The sequence below is a fragment of the Oncorhynchus nerka genome, linkage group LG19 (genome assembly GCF_034236695.1).
Source record: "Oncorhynchus nerka isolate Pitt River linkage group LG19, Oner_Uvic_2.0, whole genome shotgun sequence".
In the NCBI taxonomy this organism is placed as follows: domain Eukaryota; kingdom Metazoa; phylum Chordata; class Actinopteri; order Salmoniformes; family Salmonidae; genus Oncorhynchus; species Oncorhynchus nerka.
The window spans coordinates 35,792,171-35,813,837 of NC_088414.1; the positions used below are offsets into that span (position 1 = coordinate 35,792,171).

Genomic DNA, 21,667 nt, shown 5'->3' on the forward strand with positions numbered 1-21,667 from the left:
CATTGGTGGATTTTTGACACTGATACAACACATTGTGCTAAGACCACTTTTTGGTGGTGGTATAGCAGTGAAACAGCAAAAGTATACATTGCTGTGCGTGGACAGAATAAACCTTTGGTACACTGTAGTTGCACTGTGCTGTTAATATTGTGCCCAGGGGTATAGAGGGAAGAGCTTGTTAGGGTGTGTTTTTGATTTGACAGGGTGAAACGTTCCATGTGAACACACAAGTATGAAGAGTGCAGGTTCCTCTGAAGCAGACAGGTAAATCTGATGCTTCATCAACCTTACCTTCTCTGTCAAGCCACACCCTATCCTAAGGCATGACTTCTATAATGGGATATATCAGGTATTGCTAGATTACTGCACACATAGAATGATTATGAGGGGTCCATTGTTTCATGACTCTGCTCTCTAAGAGGTATGGTCCGTGATCTTGCAACCTTTAGAATGGAGCAGTAGCCACACCATAGACCTAATTGTAGGTTGACTGAAGCCTACTGTACAGAGCTACTCCCATTCGAACTTTGATACTATAGTTATAATCATGCCATTAAATATAGGATAACTCAGAATAATCATTCTATGAGTACACTAAAGGTTATGGTCTGCAAGGGGTATAAGGTCTTACAACCTTTGAAATGTAGAAGGGTTAATAGTATTGGCATACTTGAACACAACATAGGCCTAATTGTAGTAGGTCGACATTGATAATAAAGTTTTTCTACCTATAATCTGAGATTTTAGATGTACGGTCTTTGCATGGTCCCTTGAATACATTTTTGCATAGTAAAATAAATGGGATGCTATTTTTTCAATCCAATGGAGCCAACTTTCCTTGAGATGAGGAGCACGGGGTTTGCATTGTACCAGAGGCGGAGGAATGGGTCTATGAAGGGTCTTGTTTCAAATTCTGTGCTGAGACGCAGGCGGAGTAACAGCAACCACTGGGAAGGAGGATCGGTGGAAAATGGATAGATAGGCTAATTGTAACGTTCTAATGTGCAGGAGTAGCGTTCAAAGTTTAGAGCCCAAGTTTACAGAACAGAAGCTTGGCCATTGTAAACGCTGGACGGTCATGACGAATGAGAATCTGTGGCGATAACAAGGTTTCATCTGTTTCCACTCTGCATCCTTGGATACGTTACGCGCGTGTGGATTCGTTTAATTTCAAGAATGTGTGCGATACAGAGTGCGAGGAGTACTATAGTGCGAGGACCGTAACGACTCTAATGTCCAATTACAATCTAAAGTTGTAAAAATGCACGCAGCTACCAGCCTCTCAATGGTCAGTTTGCTAAGTTTTGGCTACCTATCCATGGAATGGATCAAGCCGAATAAAGAGGAGCACACTCAAAACGACCCCTCTATTACGTTTGAGCCCAAACAACCACCACACATCATATTCATACTGACGGATGACCAAGGCTTCAATGACATAGGTTACCACAACCCGGACATTCGTACTCCAACTCTAGACAAACTGGCCTCCGAAGGGGTGAAGCTGGAGAATTATTACGTTCAACCTATCTGCACTCCGTCACGCAGTCAGCTGATCACGGGCAGGTAAACATAAACCTATACCTAACGTAGCAGACTAAAAATAACCTAGTATAACCTCAGTTTGCGTCAGCATCTGGCTTCAATTTTTGAGCACTTCCTAAAGCCGACTTCAATCTGTCCATATGCACTTGAGCAAGTCACTTAAACATCGTCGCTCGTCGATAAGAGATTCTGCAGAATTAAGAAAATGTTAGTTTTTCTCTTGATCACAACGTTACACTTATTGTTTTATGAAGGCTACATTTTAATCTGTAATTACGGTGTACATCCAGGTGAGGAATTACAATGTAGTTTCCTAATTATACACCTATGTATTGATAAACTACATAAAGTTGTGATGCATCACATCATGATCAAGATGCAGGGTGCGTTTAGAGATAAATATGCGCATGTTAAAATGCATTCCATTATTAGCCAACTGGTGTTCCCCATAGGGCCTCAGAGTCAGAACAGTGCAATGCCCTTACTCACGTAGAGTGCTTATAAATGTCTCCCCCAGCGCTGGAAACAACTGTTGCTATGTAAACGTTCTGCACTAATGAGCTGTCCATAGTGATCTTCATCCAGCGCAACACAGAACAACAGCAGCATTTACTGGAAGTTCTCCTGCTGGCAGCTATAGTCAGTCATAACAGATGAGTTAGTCTGAAGATCATTCATAAGTCAATAAGAATTGTCATGAAATCTAAACAAAGTTGTTTTGTTTTCCCATGGGAAACAGGGTAAATAAACCCTGGCTGACCTGTAAGTCTCAGAAAGCCATTGCACAGACATTGAACCGGGTGTGAATACATATACAATAGAGGTGAGGGATACGCACATATTCCACATAGTCATGCACTTGGTGTACTTTACCAGGAAATAGCTGTAAATTGTTGGGGAAGATAAATGCTGTAGATAACTCACTTTCTACCCCAGGTAGAACATATCCGGCGCCGACAGAGATGGCCGCCTCGCTTCGCGTTCCTAGGAAACTATGCAGTTTTTTGTTTTTTTACGTGTTATTTCTTACATTAGTACCCCAGGTCATCTTAGGTTTCATTACATACAGTCGAGAAGAACTACTGAATATAAGATCAGCGTCAACTCACCATCAGTACGACCAAGAATATGTTTTCCGCGACGCGGATCCTGTGTTCTGCCTTACAAACAGGACAACGGAATGGATCGCATGCAGCGACCCAAGAAAACGACTCCGAAAAGAGGGAAACGTAGCGGTCTTCTGGTCAGACTCCGGACAAGGGCACATCGCGCACCACTCCCCAGCATTCTTCTTGCCAATGTCCAGTCTCTTGACAACAAGGTTGATGAAATCCGAGCAAGGGTAGCATTCCAGAGGGACATCAGAGACTGCAATGTTCTCTGCTTCACGGAAACATGGCTTACTGGGAAGACGCTATCCGATGCGGTGCAGCCAACGGGTTTCTCCACGCATCGCGCCGACAGAAACAAACATCTTTCTGGTAAGAAGAGTGGCGGGGGCGTATGCGTCATGACTAACGAGACATGGTGTGATGAAGGAAACATACAGGAACTCAAATCCTTCTGTTCACCTGATTTAGAATTCCTCACAATCAAATGTAGACCGCATTATCTTCCAAGAGAATTCTCTTCGATTATAATCACAGCCGTATATATCCCCCCAAGCAGACACATCGATGGCTCTGAACGAACTTTATTTAACTCTTTGCAAACTGGAAACCATTTATCCGGAGGCTGCATTCATTGTAGCTGGGGATTTTAACAAAGCTAATCTGAAAACAAGACTCCCTAAATTTTATCAGCATATCGATTGCGCAACCAGGGGTGGTAAAACCTTGGATCATTGTTACTCTAACTTCCGCGACGCATATAAGGCCCTGCCCCGCCCCCCTTTCGGAAAAGCTGACCACGACTCCATTTTGCTGATCCCTGCCTACAGGCAGAAACTAAAACAAGAGGCTCCCACGCTGAGGTCTGTCCAACGCTGGTCAGACCAAGCTGACTCCACACTCCAAGACTGCTTCCATCACGTGGACTGGGACATGTTTCGTATTGCGTCAGATAAAAATATTGACGAATACGCTGATTCGGTGTGCGAGTTCATTAGAACGTGCGTTGAAGATGTCGTTCCCATAGCAACGATAAAAACATTCCCTAACCAGAAACCGTGGATTGATGGCAGCATTCGCGTGAAACTGAAAGCGCGAACCACTGCTTTTAATCAGGGCAAGGTGTCTGGCAACATGACCGAATACAAACAGTGCAGCTATTCCCTCCGCAAGGCTATTAAACAAGCTAAGCGTCAGTACAGAGACAAAGTAGAATCTCAATTCAACGGCTCAGACACAAGAGGCATGTGGCAGGGTCTACAGTCAATCACGGACTACAAGAAGAAACCCAGCCCAGTCACGGACCAGGATGTCTTGCTCCCAGGCAGACTAAATAACTTTTTTGCCCGCTTTGAGGACAATACAGTGCCACTGACACGGCCTGCAACGGAAACATGCGGTCTCTCCTTCACTGCAGCCGAGGTGAGTAAGACATTTAAACGTGTTAACCCTCGCAAGGCTGCAGGCCCAGACGGCATCCCCAGCCGCGCCCTCAGAGCATGCGCAGACCAGCTGGCCGGTGTGTTTACGGACATATTCAATCAATCCCTATACCAGTCTGCTGTTCCCACATGCTTCAAGAGGGCCACCATTGTTCCTGTTCCCAAGAAAGCTAAGGTAACTGAGCTAAACGACTACCGCCCCGTAGCACTCACTTCCGTCATCATGAAGTGCTTTGAGAGACTAGTCAAGGACCATATCACCTCCACCCTACCTGACACCCTAGACCCACTCCAATTTGCTTACCGCCCAAATAGGTCCACAGACGATGCAATCTCAACCACACTGCACACTGCCCTAACCCACCTGGACAAGAGGAATACCTATGTGAGAATGCTGTTCATCGACTACAGCTCGGCATTCAACACCATAGTACCCTCCAAGCTCGTCATCAAGCTCGAGACCCTGGGTCTCGACCCCGCCCTGTGCAACTGGGTACTGGACTTCCTGACGGGCCGCCCCCAGGTGGTGAGGGTAGGCAACAACATCTCCTCCCGCTGATCCTCAACACGGGGCCCCACAAGGGTGCGTTCTGAGCCCTCTCCTGTACTCCCTGTTCACCCACGACTGCGTGGCCACGCACGCCTCCAACTCAATCATCAAGTTTGCGGACGACACAACAGTGGTAGGCTTGATTACCAACAACGACGAGACGGCCTACAGGGAGGAGGTGAGGGCCCTCGGAGTGTGGTGTCAGGAAAATAACCTCACACTCAACGTCAACAAAACTAAGGAGATGATTGTGGACTTCAGGAAACAGCAGAGGAACACCCCTATCCACATCGATGGAACAGTAGTGGAGAGGGTAGCAAGTTTTAAGTTCCTCGGCATACACATCACAGACAAACTGAATTGGTCCACTCACACTGACAGCGTCGTGAAGAAGGCGCAGCAGCGCCTCTTCAACCTCAGGAGGCTGAAGAAATTCGGCTTGTCACCAAAAGCACTCACAAACTTCTACAGATGCACAATCGAGAGCATCCTGGCGGGCTGTATCACCGCCTGGTACGGCAACTGCTCCGCCCTCAACCGTAAGGCTCTCCAGAGGGTAGTGAGGTCTGCACAACGCATCACCGGGGCAAACTACCTGCCCTCCAGGACACCTACACCACCCGATGTTACAGGAAGGCCATAAAGATCATCAAGGACATCAACCACCCGAACCACTGCCTGTTCACCCCGCTATCATCCAGAAGGCGAGGTCAGTACAGGTGCATCAAAGCTGGGACTGAGAGACTGAAAAACAGCTTCTATCTCAAGGCTATCAGACTGTTAAACAGCCACCATTGAGTGGCTGCTGCCAACACACTGTCATTGACACTGACCCAACTCCAGCCACTTTAATAATGGGAATTGATGGGAAATGATGTAAATATATCACTAGCCACTTTAAACAATGCTACCTTATATAATGTTACTTACCCTACATTATTCATCTCATATGCATACGTATATACTGTACTCTACATCATCGACTGCATCCTTATGTAATACATGTATCACTAGCCACTTTAACTATGCCACTTTGTTTACTTTGTCTACATACTCATCTCATATGTATATACTGTACTCGATACCATCTACTGTATGCTGCTCTGTACCATCACTCACTCATATATCCTTATGTACATATTCTTTATCCCCTTACACTGTGTATAAGACAGTAGTTTTAGAATTGTTAGTTAGATTACTTGTTGGTTATCACTGCATTGTCGGAACTAGAAGCACAAGCATTTCGCTACACTCGCATTAACATCTGCTAACCATGTGTATGTGACAAATAAAATTTGATTTGATTTGAGGTACATGAGCACAAACATCTGTTGTTGAGATGGACTGTGGAGAGCTGCAGGGTGAGAGGCCAGTATTGTGAAACAACGGTTAAGGGCTGCTTCATCTGCTCTAGCAAGCAGAGACCAGATAAACACAACCATATGAGCACCAGCTTAGGAAGATAACAACCATATGATCACCAGTTTAGGAAGATAACAACCATATGAGCACCAGCTTAGGAAGATAACAACCATATGAGCACCAGCTTAGGAAGATAACAACCATATGAGCACCAGCTTAGGAAGATAACAACCATATGAGCACCAGTTTAGGAAGATAACAACCATATGATCACCAGCTTAGGAAGATAACAACCATATGAGCACCAGCTTAGGAAGATAACAACCATATGAGCACCAGCTTAGGAAGATAACAACCATATGAGCACCAGCTTAGGAAGATAACAACCATATGAGCACCAGCTTAGGAAGATAACAACCATATGAGCACCAGCTTAGGAAGATAACAAACCATATGAGCACCAGCTTAGGAAGATAACAACCATATGAGCACCAGCTTAGGAAGATAACAACCATATGAGCACCAGCTTAGGAAGATAACAACCATATGAGCACCAGCTTAGGAAGATAACAACCATATGAGCACCAGTTTAGGAAGATAACAACCATATGAGCACCAGCTTAGGAAGATAACAACCATATGAGCACCAGCTTAGGAAGATAACAACCATATGAGCACCAGCGTTGGAAGATAACAACCATATGAGCACCAGCTTAGGAAGATAACAACCATATGAGCACCAGCTTAGGAGGATAACAACCATATGAGCACCAGCTTAGGAGGATAACAACCATATGAGCACCAGTTTAGGAAGATAACAACCATATGAGCACCAGTTTAGGAAGATAACAACCATATGAGCACCAGCTTAGGAAGATAACAACCATATGAGCACCAGCGTTGGAAGATAACAACCATATGAGCACCAGCTTAGGAATATAACAACCATATGAGCACCAGCTTAGGAAGATAACAACCATATGAGCACCAGTTTAGGAAGATAACAACCATATGAGCACCAGCTTAGGAAGATAACAACCATATGAGCACCAGTTTAGGAAGATAACAACCATATGAGCACCAGCTTAGGAAGATAACAACCATATGAGCACCAGCTTAGGAATATAACAACCATATGAGCACCAGCTTAGGAAGATAACAACCATATGAGCACCAGCTTAGGAAGATAACAACCATATGAGCACCAGCTTAGGAAGATAACAACCATATGAGCACCAGCTTAGGAAGATAACAACCATATGAGCACCAGCTTAGGAAGATAACAACCATATGAGCACCAGCGTTGGAAGATAACAACCATATGAGCACCAGTTTAGGAAGACAACAACCATATGAGCACCAGAGGGGGCCGTTAGATAAAGGGGCTCATTCAGACCAAGTGTGGGTCGTAGGAGGAAGGGGCTCATTCAGACCCAGTGTGGGTCGTGGGAGGAAGGGGCTTATTCAGACCCAGTGTGGGTCGTGAGGGAAGGGCTCATTCAGAATCACTGTGGGTCGTAGGAGGAAGGGGCTCATTCAGACCCAGTGTGGGTCATGAAAGGAAGGGGCTCATTCAGAATCACTGTGGGTCGTAGGAGGAAGGGGCTCATTCAGAACCAGTGTGGGTCGTGAGGGAAGGGCTCATTCAGAATCAGTGTGGGTCGTAAGAGGAAGGGGCTTATTCAGACTCAGTGTTGGTCGTTGGAAGAAGGGGCTCATTCAGACCCAGTGTGGGTCGTAGGAGGAAGGGGCTCATTCAGAACAAGTGTGGGTCGTAGGAGGAAGGGGCTCATTCAGAATCACTGTGGGTCGTAGGAGGAAGGGGTTAATTCAGAACCAGTGTGGGTCGTAAGGGAAGGGCTCATTCAGAATCAGTGTGGGTCGTAGGAGGAAGGAGCTCATTCAGATCCAGTGTGGGTCGTAGGAGGAAGGCGCTCATTCATACTCAATTTGGGTTGTGAGAGGAAGGGGATCATTCAGACTCAGTGTGGATCGCAGGAGGAAGTGGATGATTCAGACTCAGTGTGGATCGCAGGAGGAAGGGGATGATTCAGACTCAGTGTGGATCGCAGGAGGAAGGGGGTCATTCAGACTCAGTGTGGATCATGGGAGGAAGGGGATCATTCAGACTCAGTGTGGGTCATGGGAGGAAGGGGCTCATTTGACTCAGTGCGGGTCGTATATGGGAAGGGGCTTGCCTGAAGGAAGTAGAGTGTGTCTGCATGCTTACTGAAGTGCAGACCACCCAAATATCAGACCATGCAAATAACCTGGGCGGCCAGTCAACAGTTATACAGGGACAAGGTACAAGTGTTTTAACGTTGTATAATGTAACTGAAGTACTACACGCTACTAAAAATAGGGAAATGTTCAAGGTTTATGAAAAATGCTATATATTTTTTTATGTAGAATGGTTTGGTATTTCTGTTAGTGGCATCAGCACAGACATCGTAGTGTTTATTATAGTTCAGTAGGGGGCTATACTTGTTCTTCATATTTCTGCAACATTCCTTTTCTCACCCGTAACACTCTTAGAAAAAAATGTGCTATCTAGAACCTAAAAGGATTCTTTGACTGTACCCAGATGAGAACCCTTTGAAGAATAATTTTTGGTTCCAGGTAGAACCCTTTCGGTTCCAGGTAGAACTCTTTTGGTTCCAGGTAGAACTCTTTTGGGTTCCATTCAGAACCCTTTCCACAGAGGTTATCATATAGGAACAGCCAAATAATATTTTTGAACTCCTTTTTTTCAGTGTATCCTCACACAGTATGCCAGTAATGCCCTTCTCCTTCCATTTAAGCAGACTCCTGGCAGAAAACAAACGCTTATGTTTACATGAGTGGTTCCTTAAAGACTAATTGACTTCATTAGTTGCCTTTTATGGCTTGAAAGCTGTAGTCAGGCTGTAAAACAAGCTTTGTCAACCACACTGTAATTAAGTGGTTGGTAGAGCACAAACTACTTATCTGTAATGACAGAGTATCTTCAGTAAGGCTGTTCTCAGCATCATGACTATATTTTGGAATCAGTTCCAGCTGAACGTGTTTTGTACATAATCAATGAGGATGATTAAGATTTGTTATTGGATATTATTTCTCTTTACACAGATACCAAATCCACACAGGCCTTCAGCATTCCATCATCCGGCCTCGACAGCCCAACTGCCTCCCCCTAGACATGACCACACTCCCACAGCGACTGCAGGAAGCAGGGTACGCTACTCACATGGTGGGCAAATGGCATCTTGGCTTCTACAGGAAGGAGTGTCTGCCCACACGCAGAGGCTTCCACAGCTACTTTGGCTCTCTGACGGGCAGTGTGGACTACTACACGTATGGTTCCTGTGACGGACCAGGCCTGTGTGGCTACGACCTCCACGAGGGGGAGACCGTGGCCTGGGGCCGTGGAGGCAAGTTCTCCACCCACCTCTACACACAGAGGGTACGCAAGATCCTGTCCACTCACGACCCGTCCCGCCAGCCCCTCTTCATGTTCCTCTCCCTCCAGGCTGTCCACACGCCCCTTCAGTCACCCAAGGCCTACATCTACCCCTACCGCGGGATGGGGAACGTAGCCAGAAGGAAGTACGCAGCCTTGGTGTCCATCGTAGACGAGGCTGTACGCAATGTCACCTACGCTCTGCGCAAGTACGGCTACTACCGCAACAGTGTGCTCATCTTCTCCACTGACAACGGTGCCCAGCCGTTCACTGGGGGGAGTAACTGGCCCCTACGGGGACGTAAGGGGACCTACTGGGAGGGAGGTGTCCGTGGGGTGGGCTTCGTACACAGCCCACTGCTGCGTAACAAGCGGAGGGTCTCCAAGGCCCTCATGCACATCACTGACTGGTATCCAACCCTGGTGGGTCTGGCTGGGGGTAACATGTCACTGACTGAGGGTCTGGATGGCTACAATGTGTGGCCAACCATCAGTGAAGGCAAAGAGTCTCCACGCCTGGAGATACTCCATAACATTGACCCGCTCCATCGGCGCACTGGCCTGCCCCCATCTGGTTCTGGGCAGGAGGCCCAGCATTTGTGGGACACCACGGTCCAGGCTGCCATCCGGGTGGGGGACTGGAAGCTGCTAACAGGGGACCCGGGCCATGGAGACTGGGTCCCACCACAGGTACTGGCCAACTTCCCCGGCAGCTGGTGGACCCTGGAGCGGAACACTGGAGGAACAGGGAAGTCTGTGTGGCTCTTTAACATTACAGGAGACCCCTATGAACGCAGTGACCTGGCGCTGCAGAGGCCTGATGTGGTCAAACAGCTGTTAGCACGTCTGGCCTACTACAACCGCACTGCCGTCCCGGTCCGGTTCCCAACTGACGACCCCCGGGCCAACCCAGACCGCAACGGGGGAGCCTGGGTACCCTGGGTGGGGGGGGACGAAGACGAGCAGAAATGGAACGGGGTCTACAAAAAGGAGAGGAATAAAAGGAAGAAGAAATGCAAGCTGGGTAAACTGAGATCCTTTTTCAAGAAACTGAATACAAGGATAATGTCCAATAGAATATGAGCTGGGAAAGTGAATGACACTCAGTCACATGTAGCCTTCATCAGGGTTGGGTAGGTAACTTTCTACATGTAATCTGTTACTCCCCAATCCTGACTATACATTTAACACTGCAACAATATTCTGAGCCAGCAATATCCGTTTTCACACCTGTGTGTGCTTGTGAAAAGGGAAAATGATATTTACTATTGTGCATCTCTTTGTCTGTGCCTTTAGATGTTTTTGGATGTAAGACTATTGTGTTCTATGGTATTTGTTAAATGTTCCACTACATCTATACGTAGTGTGTAGCTAAGTGAATTGAACATGCTGCATGTATACTTTGACCTACTCAATTGTGGGTTAATGGACTACTAATTAACTGACCTGTCATGGGAATGTTTTTGAGAATGTCTAAGAAATGAAACAACTTCTTTTTTGTTGTTGTTGATAACCACAGCTAGGGCCTACTCTAGGGTTCCCCAACTGGTGGCCCGCGGAACGAATTTGGCCCGCATGTGATTTTATTTGGCACCCCAAGTATTCTGAGCCCAAAGAAATATATATATATATTTAGAATTTTGTTATCTATCTTTTTACATTTTCTTTTACTGTTGGACATAAAATACTGTAAAAACATCAGACAATCAGCTTGAAGTGGTTTTCATTATGGAAATCTGTTCCAAAGTATTCCAACGCATAATAGAGATATATATGTGATTGTATACAAATGTAAGCAAGGTTTGAAATGTAAATGTTTTAGTCAAATATTATATCTGTCTGGGCCGATTGCGGTCAATTTGCAGTCAAAAAATGATTTGTAATTATGTTCCAACCCCCTGACCCTCCACTCAAGAACAAAATGGTCCCATGACTGAATCTAGTTAATTCAGCCTACTCCCTCTACACACTGTAAATAATGTATTCACCAACCTCTTAGACTCTGCTCTCCCTCTTCAGATTTCCCTCAACACTGCATGACACAAGCTTTCAGGAAGAACTCCAAGAAAACTACTCTTGTTGTCAAAGTATTACAGTGTTACAGTGGCTTTCAAAAACACTTGAAGATTGTAAGAGGAGCAGCTGCAGAGAGACTCATCATCTCAGAAAATAGTTAATGATATCTCTGAATCTGAGGCATCCAAGAAAAACAAAATGTCCAGGAAAAATGCTTGGGCCATTATCTCTTAACTGTTCAGTAAAGCAGATGTTTGTCTCCATACGGGAACTATGGAGAGGGCAGACGTCTCCTGGAATAGAAGACGAAGAGATGACAGACGATCTCTGTCCAGCTGTGTGTGTGTGTGTGTGTGTGTGTGTGTGTGTGTGTGTGTGTATGTGTGTGTGTGTGTGTGTGTGTGTGTGTGTGTGTGTGTGTGTGTGTGTGTGTGTGTGTGTGTGTGTATGTGTGTGTGTGTGTGTGTGTGTGTGTGTGTGTGTGTGTGTGTGTGTGTGTGTGTGTGTGTGTGTGTGTGTGTATGTGTGTGTGTGTGTGTGTGTGTGTGTGTGTGTGCGTGTGAGAGAGAGAGAGGGGGTAAATTGGAGCGGGAGAGAGATAGAGATAGGACAAGTGCATTTATTAAAGACTATAATGCATCTAAAGTGAACCAAGGCTGACTCACTGGCCATTACTACTGTCTGATTAATGACATGGACAGATCTTAATGCACATTATTTGGTCTTTTCACAGTAATGTGAATCTCATAGAGATGACTCTACATAGAGTTAATGGGAGATATTTCCATTTTAGGCCATTTACTCCCCATTCTACTTAACCATGGAGTTTATTGCACTGTCTATTTTGTGCTACCTGAAGAGCTTTTACTATGTGATCTACAATCCTCCCGTGACCTTTACCAGTATGAAAAGGAGCATTGACAAGTGTAAATGTTCATTTTTTAAACTTTAGTTTATTTAGTAAATATTTTCTTAAAACTGCATTGTTGGTTAAGGGCTTGTAAGTAAGCATATCACATTAAGGTCTCCACCTGTTGTATTCAGCACATTGTTGGTTAAGGGCTTGTAAGTAGTATATCACATTAAGGTCTACCTACACCTGTTGTATTCAGCACATTGTTGGTTAAGGGCTTGTAAGTAGTATTTCACATTAAGGTCTACACCTGTTGTATTCAGCACATTGTTGGTTAAGGGCTTGTCATTAGTATTTGAATTAAGGTCTACAGCTAAGAGAAATGTTGATGTGGTAGAGGACATTGTTGGTTAAGGGCTTGTAAGTAGTATTTCACAAAAGGTCTTGTCACCTGTTGTATTCACAATGCATTGTTGGTTAAGGGCTTGTAAGATGATGTCACATTAAGGTGACCTATTCACCTGATTTATTCAGCACATTGTTGGTTAAGGGCTTGTAAGTAGTATTTCACATTAAGGTCTCCACCTGTTGTACTCAGACACATTTTTTACAGGGCTTGTATTTGGATAGTTTCACATTAAGGAACACCTACCTACCTGTTGTATTCAGCACATTGTTGGTTAAGGGCTTTTTGTATTTCACATTAACCACCTGTTGTATTCAGGGCATTGTTGGTTAAGGTGTAAAAAGTATTTCACATTAAGGATGCTGGCCCACCTGTTGATCCAATGCTTCCCACATTGTTGGTTAAGGGCTTGTAAGTAGTATGTCCATTTTGGGTGGGGGGACCATTGTTGTATTCAGCACAGGAAACTGTTGAGTGCTTGTAAAAACACAGCAGTGTTGCAGTTCTGGACACAAACAGTGCGCATTGTTGGTTAAGGGCACCTAACTACCATACCCCTTCAAAGGTCTCCACTTGTATTCAGCAATTGTTGGTTATTTTGTATTTCACATTAAGGTCACCACCTGTTGTATTCAGCACATTGTTGGTTAAGGGCTTGTAAAAATTTCACATTAAGGTCTCCACCTGTTGTCATTACACTGATTAAGGGCTTGTAAGTAGTATTTGACATATAAGGGATCCTAGCCTGTCACCTGTATTCAGCACATTGTTGGTTAAGTCTTTGTCTTGGAAAGAGCAGGTGTTCACCTGTTGTATTCAGCACATTGTTGGTTAAGGGTTTGTAGGGTTTAGTATTTAGGGGTTCCAGGGTTAAAGGTTAGGGCTTGTTGGTTAAAGGTTAAATTCTCAAGCAAGAATTTAGCTAGATTCAGCAATGGTTTGGTTGGGAGGGCTTGAAACTGAATACTATCTCACATTGGCTCCAAGGGTTTGTAACTCACATTGTTGGTTGTTAACCAATTCACCGCCTGGTGATGTCCCCAGACAAGAAAAACTCACCTGTTGTATTCAGTACATTGTTGATTAGATGGTCATGTATTTGTCTACATGATTAGATGCTTCCCACAGTTGTGTAGATTGTATTTTCAACTTGCAGCTATTCAGGAGATAACACTGTTACAAGGGCTTGTAAGTAGTATTTACATGTTAGTTTCATCAGCTGTTGTATTCAATATTGTTACAAAACACAGGTAATAGTATTTGACATTAAGGTCTCCACCTGTTGTATTCAGCATTAGGATTGTTGGTTAGGGCTTGGGTTAGTAGATGTTGACAGTTATTCACCATACCTGTTGTATTAAACCATTGTACATTAAACCATCTACTATTTGTATATCAAATAAAGTGTTACCCAGATTTCTTTCAGATGTGAAATATTGTGTCCAGAGCTAGTAGTATTTCAGGCAACAACAGGTTTTTCACCCACCTGTTGTATTCAGCTCATTGTTGGTTCCCTGCCAGTATTTCAGAGCTTGATTCTATGGTGCACCTGTTGTATTCCCATGGCTGGTCACGGACCCTGCAGAGTATTTCACCCAAAGTCTCCTAATCCCATGTATTCACTCCGTTGTTGGCAGGGCTTGCCTCAGTAGTATCTCACATTAAGGTCTCCACCTGTTGTATTCAAAGCACATTGTTGGTTCTCTGGGCTTGTAAGTAGTATTTGGACCATCAATGTCTCCACTGTTGTATTCAGCCATTGTTGTTAGGGCTTGAAGTAGTATTTCATTTAAGGTCTCCACCTGTTGTATTCTCATTGTTGGTTAAGGGCTTGTAAGTAGTATTTCTGGATTGAAGTGGTCTCTCACCTGTTGTAACAACATTGTTGGTTAAGGGGAACATTTCACATTATGGTCTCCACCTGTTGTAGAAAGCACATTGTTGGTTAAGGGCTTGTAAGTAGCATTTCACATTAAGGTCTCCACCTGTTGTATTCAGCACATTGTTGGTTAAGGGCTTGTAAGTAGTATTTCACATTAAGGTCTCCACCTGTTGTATTCAGCACATTGTTGGTTAAGGGCTTGTAAGTAGTATTTCACATTAAGGTCTCCACCTGTTGTATTCAAACATTGTTGGTTAAGGGCTTGTAAGTAGTATTCACATCCGCTGTCTGTCTACCTACACCTGTTGTATTTGCACATTGTTGGTTAAGGGCTTGTAAGTAGTATTTCACATTAAGGTCTACCTACACCTGTTGTATTCAGCACATTGTTGGTTAAGGGCTTGTAAGTAGTATTTCACATTAAGGTCTACCTACACCTGTTGTATTCAGCACATTGTTGGTTAAGGGCTTGTAAGTAGTATTTCACATTAAGGTCTACTAAACACCTGTTGTATTCAGCACATTGTTGGTGGAGGGCTTGTGGAGTAGTATTTCACATTAAGGTCTCCACCTGTTGTATTCAGCACATTGTTGGTTAAGGGCTTGTAAGTAGTATTTCACATTAAGGTCTACCTACACCTGTTGTATTCAGCACATTGTTGGTTAAGGGCTTGTAAGTAGTATTTCACATTAAGGTCTCCACCTGTTGTATTCAGCACATTGTTGGTTAAGGGCTTGTAAGTCAGTATTCATGGAGCCTGTCTCCACCTGTTGTATTCATGGAGCATTGTTGGTTAATAGGCTTATATCATGGAACCTGGGAATAGTCATATCATGTTGTAACCTGGGAATTGTTGGTTAATCATGGAGCCTGGGGAATAGTCACATTAGGTCTGGAGCCTGGGGTATTCAGTACATTGTTGGAGGGCTTGGGGGATAGTCACATTATCATCCACCTGGGGAATAGTCAGCACATTGTTGGAGCCTGGGGTATTTCACATCATGGAGCCTGTTGGGAATAGTCACATTGTTGGAGCCTTGTGGAATACATTAAGGTCTCCATGGAGCCTGGGGAATAGTCACATTCATGGAGCCTGGGGAATAGTCATATTCAGGAGCCTGTTGGATTCAGTCATGGTCATGGAGCCTGGGGAATAGTCATATCACATGGAGCCTGGGGAATAGTCTTATTGGAGCCTGGGGAATAGTCATATATCATGGAGCCTGTTGTATTCAGCATCATTGTTGGGAAGGTCTTATCACGGAGCCTGGGAATAGTCTTATCATGGAGCCTGGGAATAGTCATGTTGGAGCCTGGGGAATAGTCATATCAAGGAGCCTGGGAATAGTCATATCACGGAGCCTGGGGAATAGTATCATGGAGCCTGGGGATAGTATTCATGGAGCCTGGGGATAGTTATCATGGAGCCTGGGGGATAGTCATATATCATGGAGCCTGGGGAATAGTCATATTGTTGGAGCCTGGGGAATAGTCATATATCATGGAGCCTGGGGAATAGTCATGTATCATGCAGCCTGGGGAATAGTCATATATTTGGTTTGAATAGTCAAATCATGGAGCTGGGAATAGTATATATCATGGAGCCTGGGGAATAGTCATATATCATGGAGCCAGAAAAGAATAGTCAGATATCATGGAGCCTGGGGATAGTCAGATGATCATGGAGCCTGGGGAATAGTGATTTCATGGAGCCTGGGGAATAGTCATATATCATGGAGCCTGGGGAATAGTCATTTATCATTTATTTGGAATAGTCATACAAAACATGGAGCCTACCTAATATTGAATAGTCATGGAGCATGGATTACAAGGTGTATATCATGGATCCAAGCCTGGGGGAATAGTCATATATCATGGAGCCTGGGAATAGTCAAGTCATGGAGCCTGGGGAATAGTCATATATTGGCGCCTGGGGGGACTTAGTTTTAACTGGCTCTCACACACCTTGCGTTTTCCTCTATACAATGCACAGCCTATCAATTGTAGTTATAAAGAGGGCAAAAGATCTGCTCAGACTTGTTAGACCTCAGTTTGAATTCTATCTAAGAGACTTCAATATTTTGTATAGCAAATTCACCCTCTGAATATCCACAAATATCTTTAAACTAAAGTATAAAATTCAATCTTAATAATTTGTATTTCTTCATCTAGAGTTAGCAAAGCTTTTCTAATGTCTTATAACATCTACTGTGCATCCACTGTTCACCTGGACAGTCTTTGTCCAAAGAGTAGGCTGCAGGCATAGAGTCAATTCCATTTTAATTTCAGGGTCAATTCAGAAAATAAACCAAATTCCAATTTGACATTTTCCCAATTGAAAAGCATTGATGAGACTGTCAACACTTCCGGAATTGACAGGTATTGAAATGGGAATTGACCCTAAACCTAGCATTGCATCCTGTCAGAATGGGTTGGAACAGTCTTTGGCAGGTCAGACAAATAGTCAGGTAGTCAGGTGCGATGCAAGTCAGGCAGAGGCAAACTGATGATTGATGGTCTGTCAGATAGCCAAGCAGCTACAGGAGCAGAACTGCAGGAAGGAGCGTTCATACTTTTCCCTGGGGATTAGTTTCATCAGCTGAGACAAAACACTAGTACTAAAAACACTAGGCCACTGAATGTTTGACGACAGGGCCTTTAAGTTTAGATTAGTTGTGGTTAAGTTTTTTGTTAGGGCTGGTTAGAAGATGTTAAAGCAGGGAGAATAGTAGTCTGTATAATCACCATCTACATTTGTAAACCATCCCCTTTGACTAGAATCACCACTGTATCTTACCCAGATTTCTTTCAGATGTGAAATATTGTGGAGGACATTTCAGGCAACAACAGGTTTTCACCCCCTAGCTTGACCTCTGAACTCCCTGCCAGTTCTCTTCCAGAGCTTGATTCTATGGTGCATAAACAAACGTAACCCTGGCTGCACTCACGGACCCTGCAGACAAACTCAACCCAAAGTCTCCTAATCCCATCCATAACCAGGACATCATGCCACAGCCTCACAATCACCCACCATGACTACTGCCAAAGAATATTCTCTGCTCACTAGACTGAAGTCTGGGTTTCCATCAATGTCAGTCACGGCAAACACCCCTGTTGATTGAGAACTCTCTTTCATTCTCCTCTCTCATTCTCTAGAACTCCTCTCTCTGATCCTGCAGGCCCGACCCTAGCTTCTGGATTCCAAAATCCTCAAGACAAAACATGCACTAGTTGGGGAACAAAGGTTATGGCCCACTGGCCTAGAAACATACATTACAGAACATTTACATTACATTTAAGTCATTTAGCAGACGCTCTTATCCAGAGCGACTTACAAATTGGTGCTTTCACCTTATGACATCCAGTGGAACAGCCACTACAATAGTGCATCTATGTCCAGGTGGGGAGGGGGAGAAGGATTACTTTATCCTATCCTAGGTATTCCTTAAAGAGGTGGGGTTTCAGGTGTCTCCGCAGAAGGTGGTGATTGACCCGAAACCCGTCGATTGAGGGAGTTTGTTCCACCATTGGGGGCCAGAGCAGCGGACAGTTTTGACTGGGCTGAGCGGGAACTGTACTTCCTCAGTGGTAGGGAGGCGAGCAGGCCAGAGGTGGATGAACTCAGTGCCCTTGTTTAATGGATCTGACCAGATCCTGGCTAGGCTGGTGGTTCCCTCAGATCCGTAGGCAAGCACCATGGTCGTAGCGGATGCTGAGCTGACTGGGATCCAGTGAGAGAGCGGAGGATCCGGGGTGACGTGAGAGAACTGGGAAGGTTGAACACTGACTGGGATCCTGGCTGACTGACATAACTGAGGCTGTCAACATGGTTGACATTCAAGTGATTTACACTCTTCAGCATCATTACATCATGGAGCCTGGGGGATAGTCATATACATGAGCCTGGGGAGTCTTATATCTGAGCTGATAGTCGGAATCATGTAATCCTGGGAATAGTCATATCCTGGAGCCTGGGGAATAGTCATATATCATGCTGACTGGGAATAGTCATATATCATGGAGCCTGGGGAATAGTCTATCATGGAGCTGGGCAGATAGTCATATATCATGGAGCCTGGGGAATAGTCGTATCATGGAGCCTGGGGAATAGTCGTATCATGGAGCCTGGGCAATAGGTATCATGGAGCCTGGGGAATAGTCGTGTCATGGAGCCTGGGCAGACGGGTAGCTCAGATATCATGGAGCCTGGGGAATAGTCATATCATGGAGCCTGGGCAGAATAGTATATCATGGAGCCTGGGGAATAGTCATATCATGGAGCCTGGGAATAGTCTTATCATGGAGCCTGGGAATAGTCATATATCATGGAGCCTGGGGAATAGTCATATCATGGAGCCTGGGCAATAGGGTATATCATGGAGCCTGGGCAGACGGGTAGTCTTATCATGGAGCCTGGGGAATAGTCATATGGGGAGCCTGGGGATAGGGTAGCTCATGGAGCCTGGGGAATAGTCATATCATGGAGCCTGGGGATAGTCATATCATGGAGCCTGGGGATAGTCATATCATGGAGCCTGCGGAATAGTCATATCATGGAGCCTGGGAATAGCTCATATCTGGAGCCTGGGGAATAGTCACAGCACGGACAGCCTGGGGGATAGTCAGGACATGGAGCCTGGGGGATAGTCATATCATGGAGCCTGGGGAATAGCATATATCATGGAGCCTGGGGAATAGTCATATATCATGGAGCCTGGGAATAGTCATATATCATGGAGCCTGGGGAATAGTCATATATCATGGGAGCCTGGGGAATAGTCATACACATGGAGCCTGGGGAATAGTCATATATCATGGAGCCTGGGGAATAGTCATATATCATGGAGCCTGGGAATAGTCATATATCATGGAGCCTGGGGAATAGCATATATCATGGAGCCTGGGGAATAGTCAGGTATATCATGGAGCCTGGGAATAGACCATGGGCCGTGCAGGCGCACTGGAGCATAGTATCTTGAGGAGCCTGGGAATACCTGGCTCGATGCCCATCATGGAGCCTGGGGAATAGTCATGGAGCCTGGGGAATAGTCATATACCGCATGGAGCCTGGGGGAATAGTCATATATCATGGCGCCTGGGGAATAGTCATATATCATGGAGCCTGGGGAATAGTCATATATCATGGCGCCTGGGGAACCACAGACTTAGTTTTAGGTGTCCTCACACACCTAGTTTTCCTCTACACAATGCACAGCCTATCAAGAGTTATATTAGAGGGAAAAGATCTGCTCAGACTTGTTAGACCTCAGTTTGAATTCTATCTACAGAGATTAGCTCAGCAATAATAGTATAGCAAATGTAGTGAATATCCACATATATCTTTAAACTACAGTATATAATTCAATCTTAATAATTTGTATTTCCAGAGTTAGCAAAGCTTTTCTAATGTCTTCTAACATCTACTGTGCATCCACTGTCTCCACAGTGACAATCTCTCCCACTAAGTAGTTGCTGCTGGCATAGGCTGCTCTCCATTTTGCTTCTCCTGTGGCTCCAGAAAATAAACCAAACATTTGGTCCATTTCCCAATTGAAAAGCATTGATGATTCTGTCAACACTTCCTAATTGACAGGTATTGAAATGGGAATTGACCCTAAACTAGCATTGCATCCTTCATCTGTAGTCAGGCAGACAGTCAGGCAGGCAGACAAAAAGTCACTAACACTGCAAACAGGCAGAGGCACCACTGATGTTGATCTACTAACCTCTAACCAGGACATCAAACACACAGGACAGAACTGCAGGAATAGCCTCAGGAATCCCTGGGGATCCCAATCAGGACAAGACAAAACACTAGTTCTAAAAAGGTAAGACAGCCACTGAATGTCATTAGAACACAGAGGAAGCTATTAAGAACTAGTTGTGGAGTTTTGCTCTTGTTGCTGTGGAACAAAAGACTGTTAAAGCAGGGAAAAGTCGTCTGTATAATCACTTCACATTTGGCCTTTGACCCAATACATGAAGAAACCACAAAATACTTGGACCAGGGAGTGACATTACAGTAGAGGAACAGGCCAGATTCAGGGCACCTGCTCACACCATTTTAATCCAGATAAGAGTAGCACAGCTTTAAGAACTGTAATATCAAATGCTGCTCTGGCTGATTGCCTGCTCCAGATGACTTTTCAAATATCCACTCTCTCTCTCTCTCTGCTCGTTAGCCCACAACATTAGCACAACTTGCTAGGAGGCAGCCGAAATGCACACACACACACACACACACACACACACACACACACACACACACACACACACACACACACACACACACACACACACACACACACACACACACACACTCATCTCCTTAAGAGAGACCAAACAAATTACATAGACATGCATCTTCATATCACTGATAAGTTGCAAGACCTTGGTTTGTTTATTCCTTCCAGGATGGTTATATGAGTCACCCTCAATGAGCCCACACTCTTTGTAGCCCATGTCATATCTTCAATCTTAACCTATCTGATTTTATTGCCAGCCCAACACTCTTAATAGCTAGGCTATCTGCCGCCCTGATCTGAGGACAATGCTTCATGTTGGCTCATGGAGGTTTATTGGCTTCAATTCATTACTCACGAAGACAATTTGAGGGAATATTGCCTTGCTCATACATTTCCATCATGTCATGCTATACATATGACACATACTGTTTCCCAGATCAATCTTGTGATCTTAAGGTGTTTCCATTTACATTCCAAGTTGTGATAAATGAATTAGGCCTAGGAAACCTGTGATCCAATTAGATGTGTGAGAATCATTCATTCTTCAGTGCCTCAGTATTTGCTGAACCGTTATTCAATGTAAATTCAACACATTGATGTGAGTGTCATACCACCTGTCAACACTTGGGGACAGTCATTATCCTGTGTCATATCCCACTCCATTTGTGCTTTGGGTCTTCAACGGGGCAATTATAATGTTTGGTGACGTAATGCACCTTGGAAGTCCCTCTTTTCATCACATGTGGCAAGTTAGCAGCTCTGTGAGATGCATGAATAGATGTGTTCACATCACATCATAAAGAAACATAAACATGAG

At 44.6% G+C, this 21,667-nt stretch overlaps 1 protein-coding gene across 1 annotated transcript; it reads left to right on the forward strand.

Moving 5' to 3' along the window:
* Window positions 1–891: 891 nt before the first annotated feature.
* arsib (arylsulfatase family, member Ib) lies at window positions 892–11,282 on the forward strand. Its single transcript, XM_029689066.2, has 2 exons — window positions 892–1,566; window positions 9,117–11,282. Exons 1-2 carry the CDS (start codon window positions 1,262–1,264, stop codon window positions 10,528–10,530), a joined length of 1,719 nt encoding a protein of 572 aa, XP_029544926.1. The 5' UTR covers window positions 892–1,261; the 3' UTR covers window positions 10,531–11,282.
* The last annotated feature ends 10,385 nt before the right edge of the window (window positions 11,283–21,667 follow it).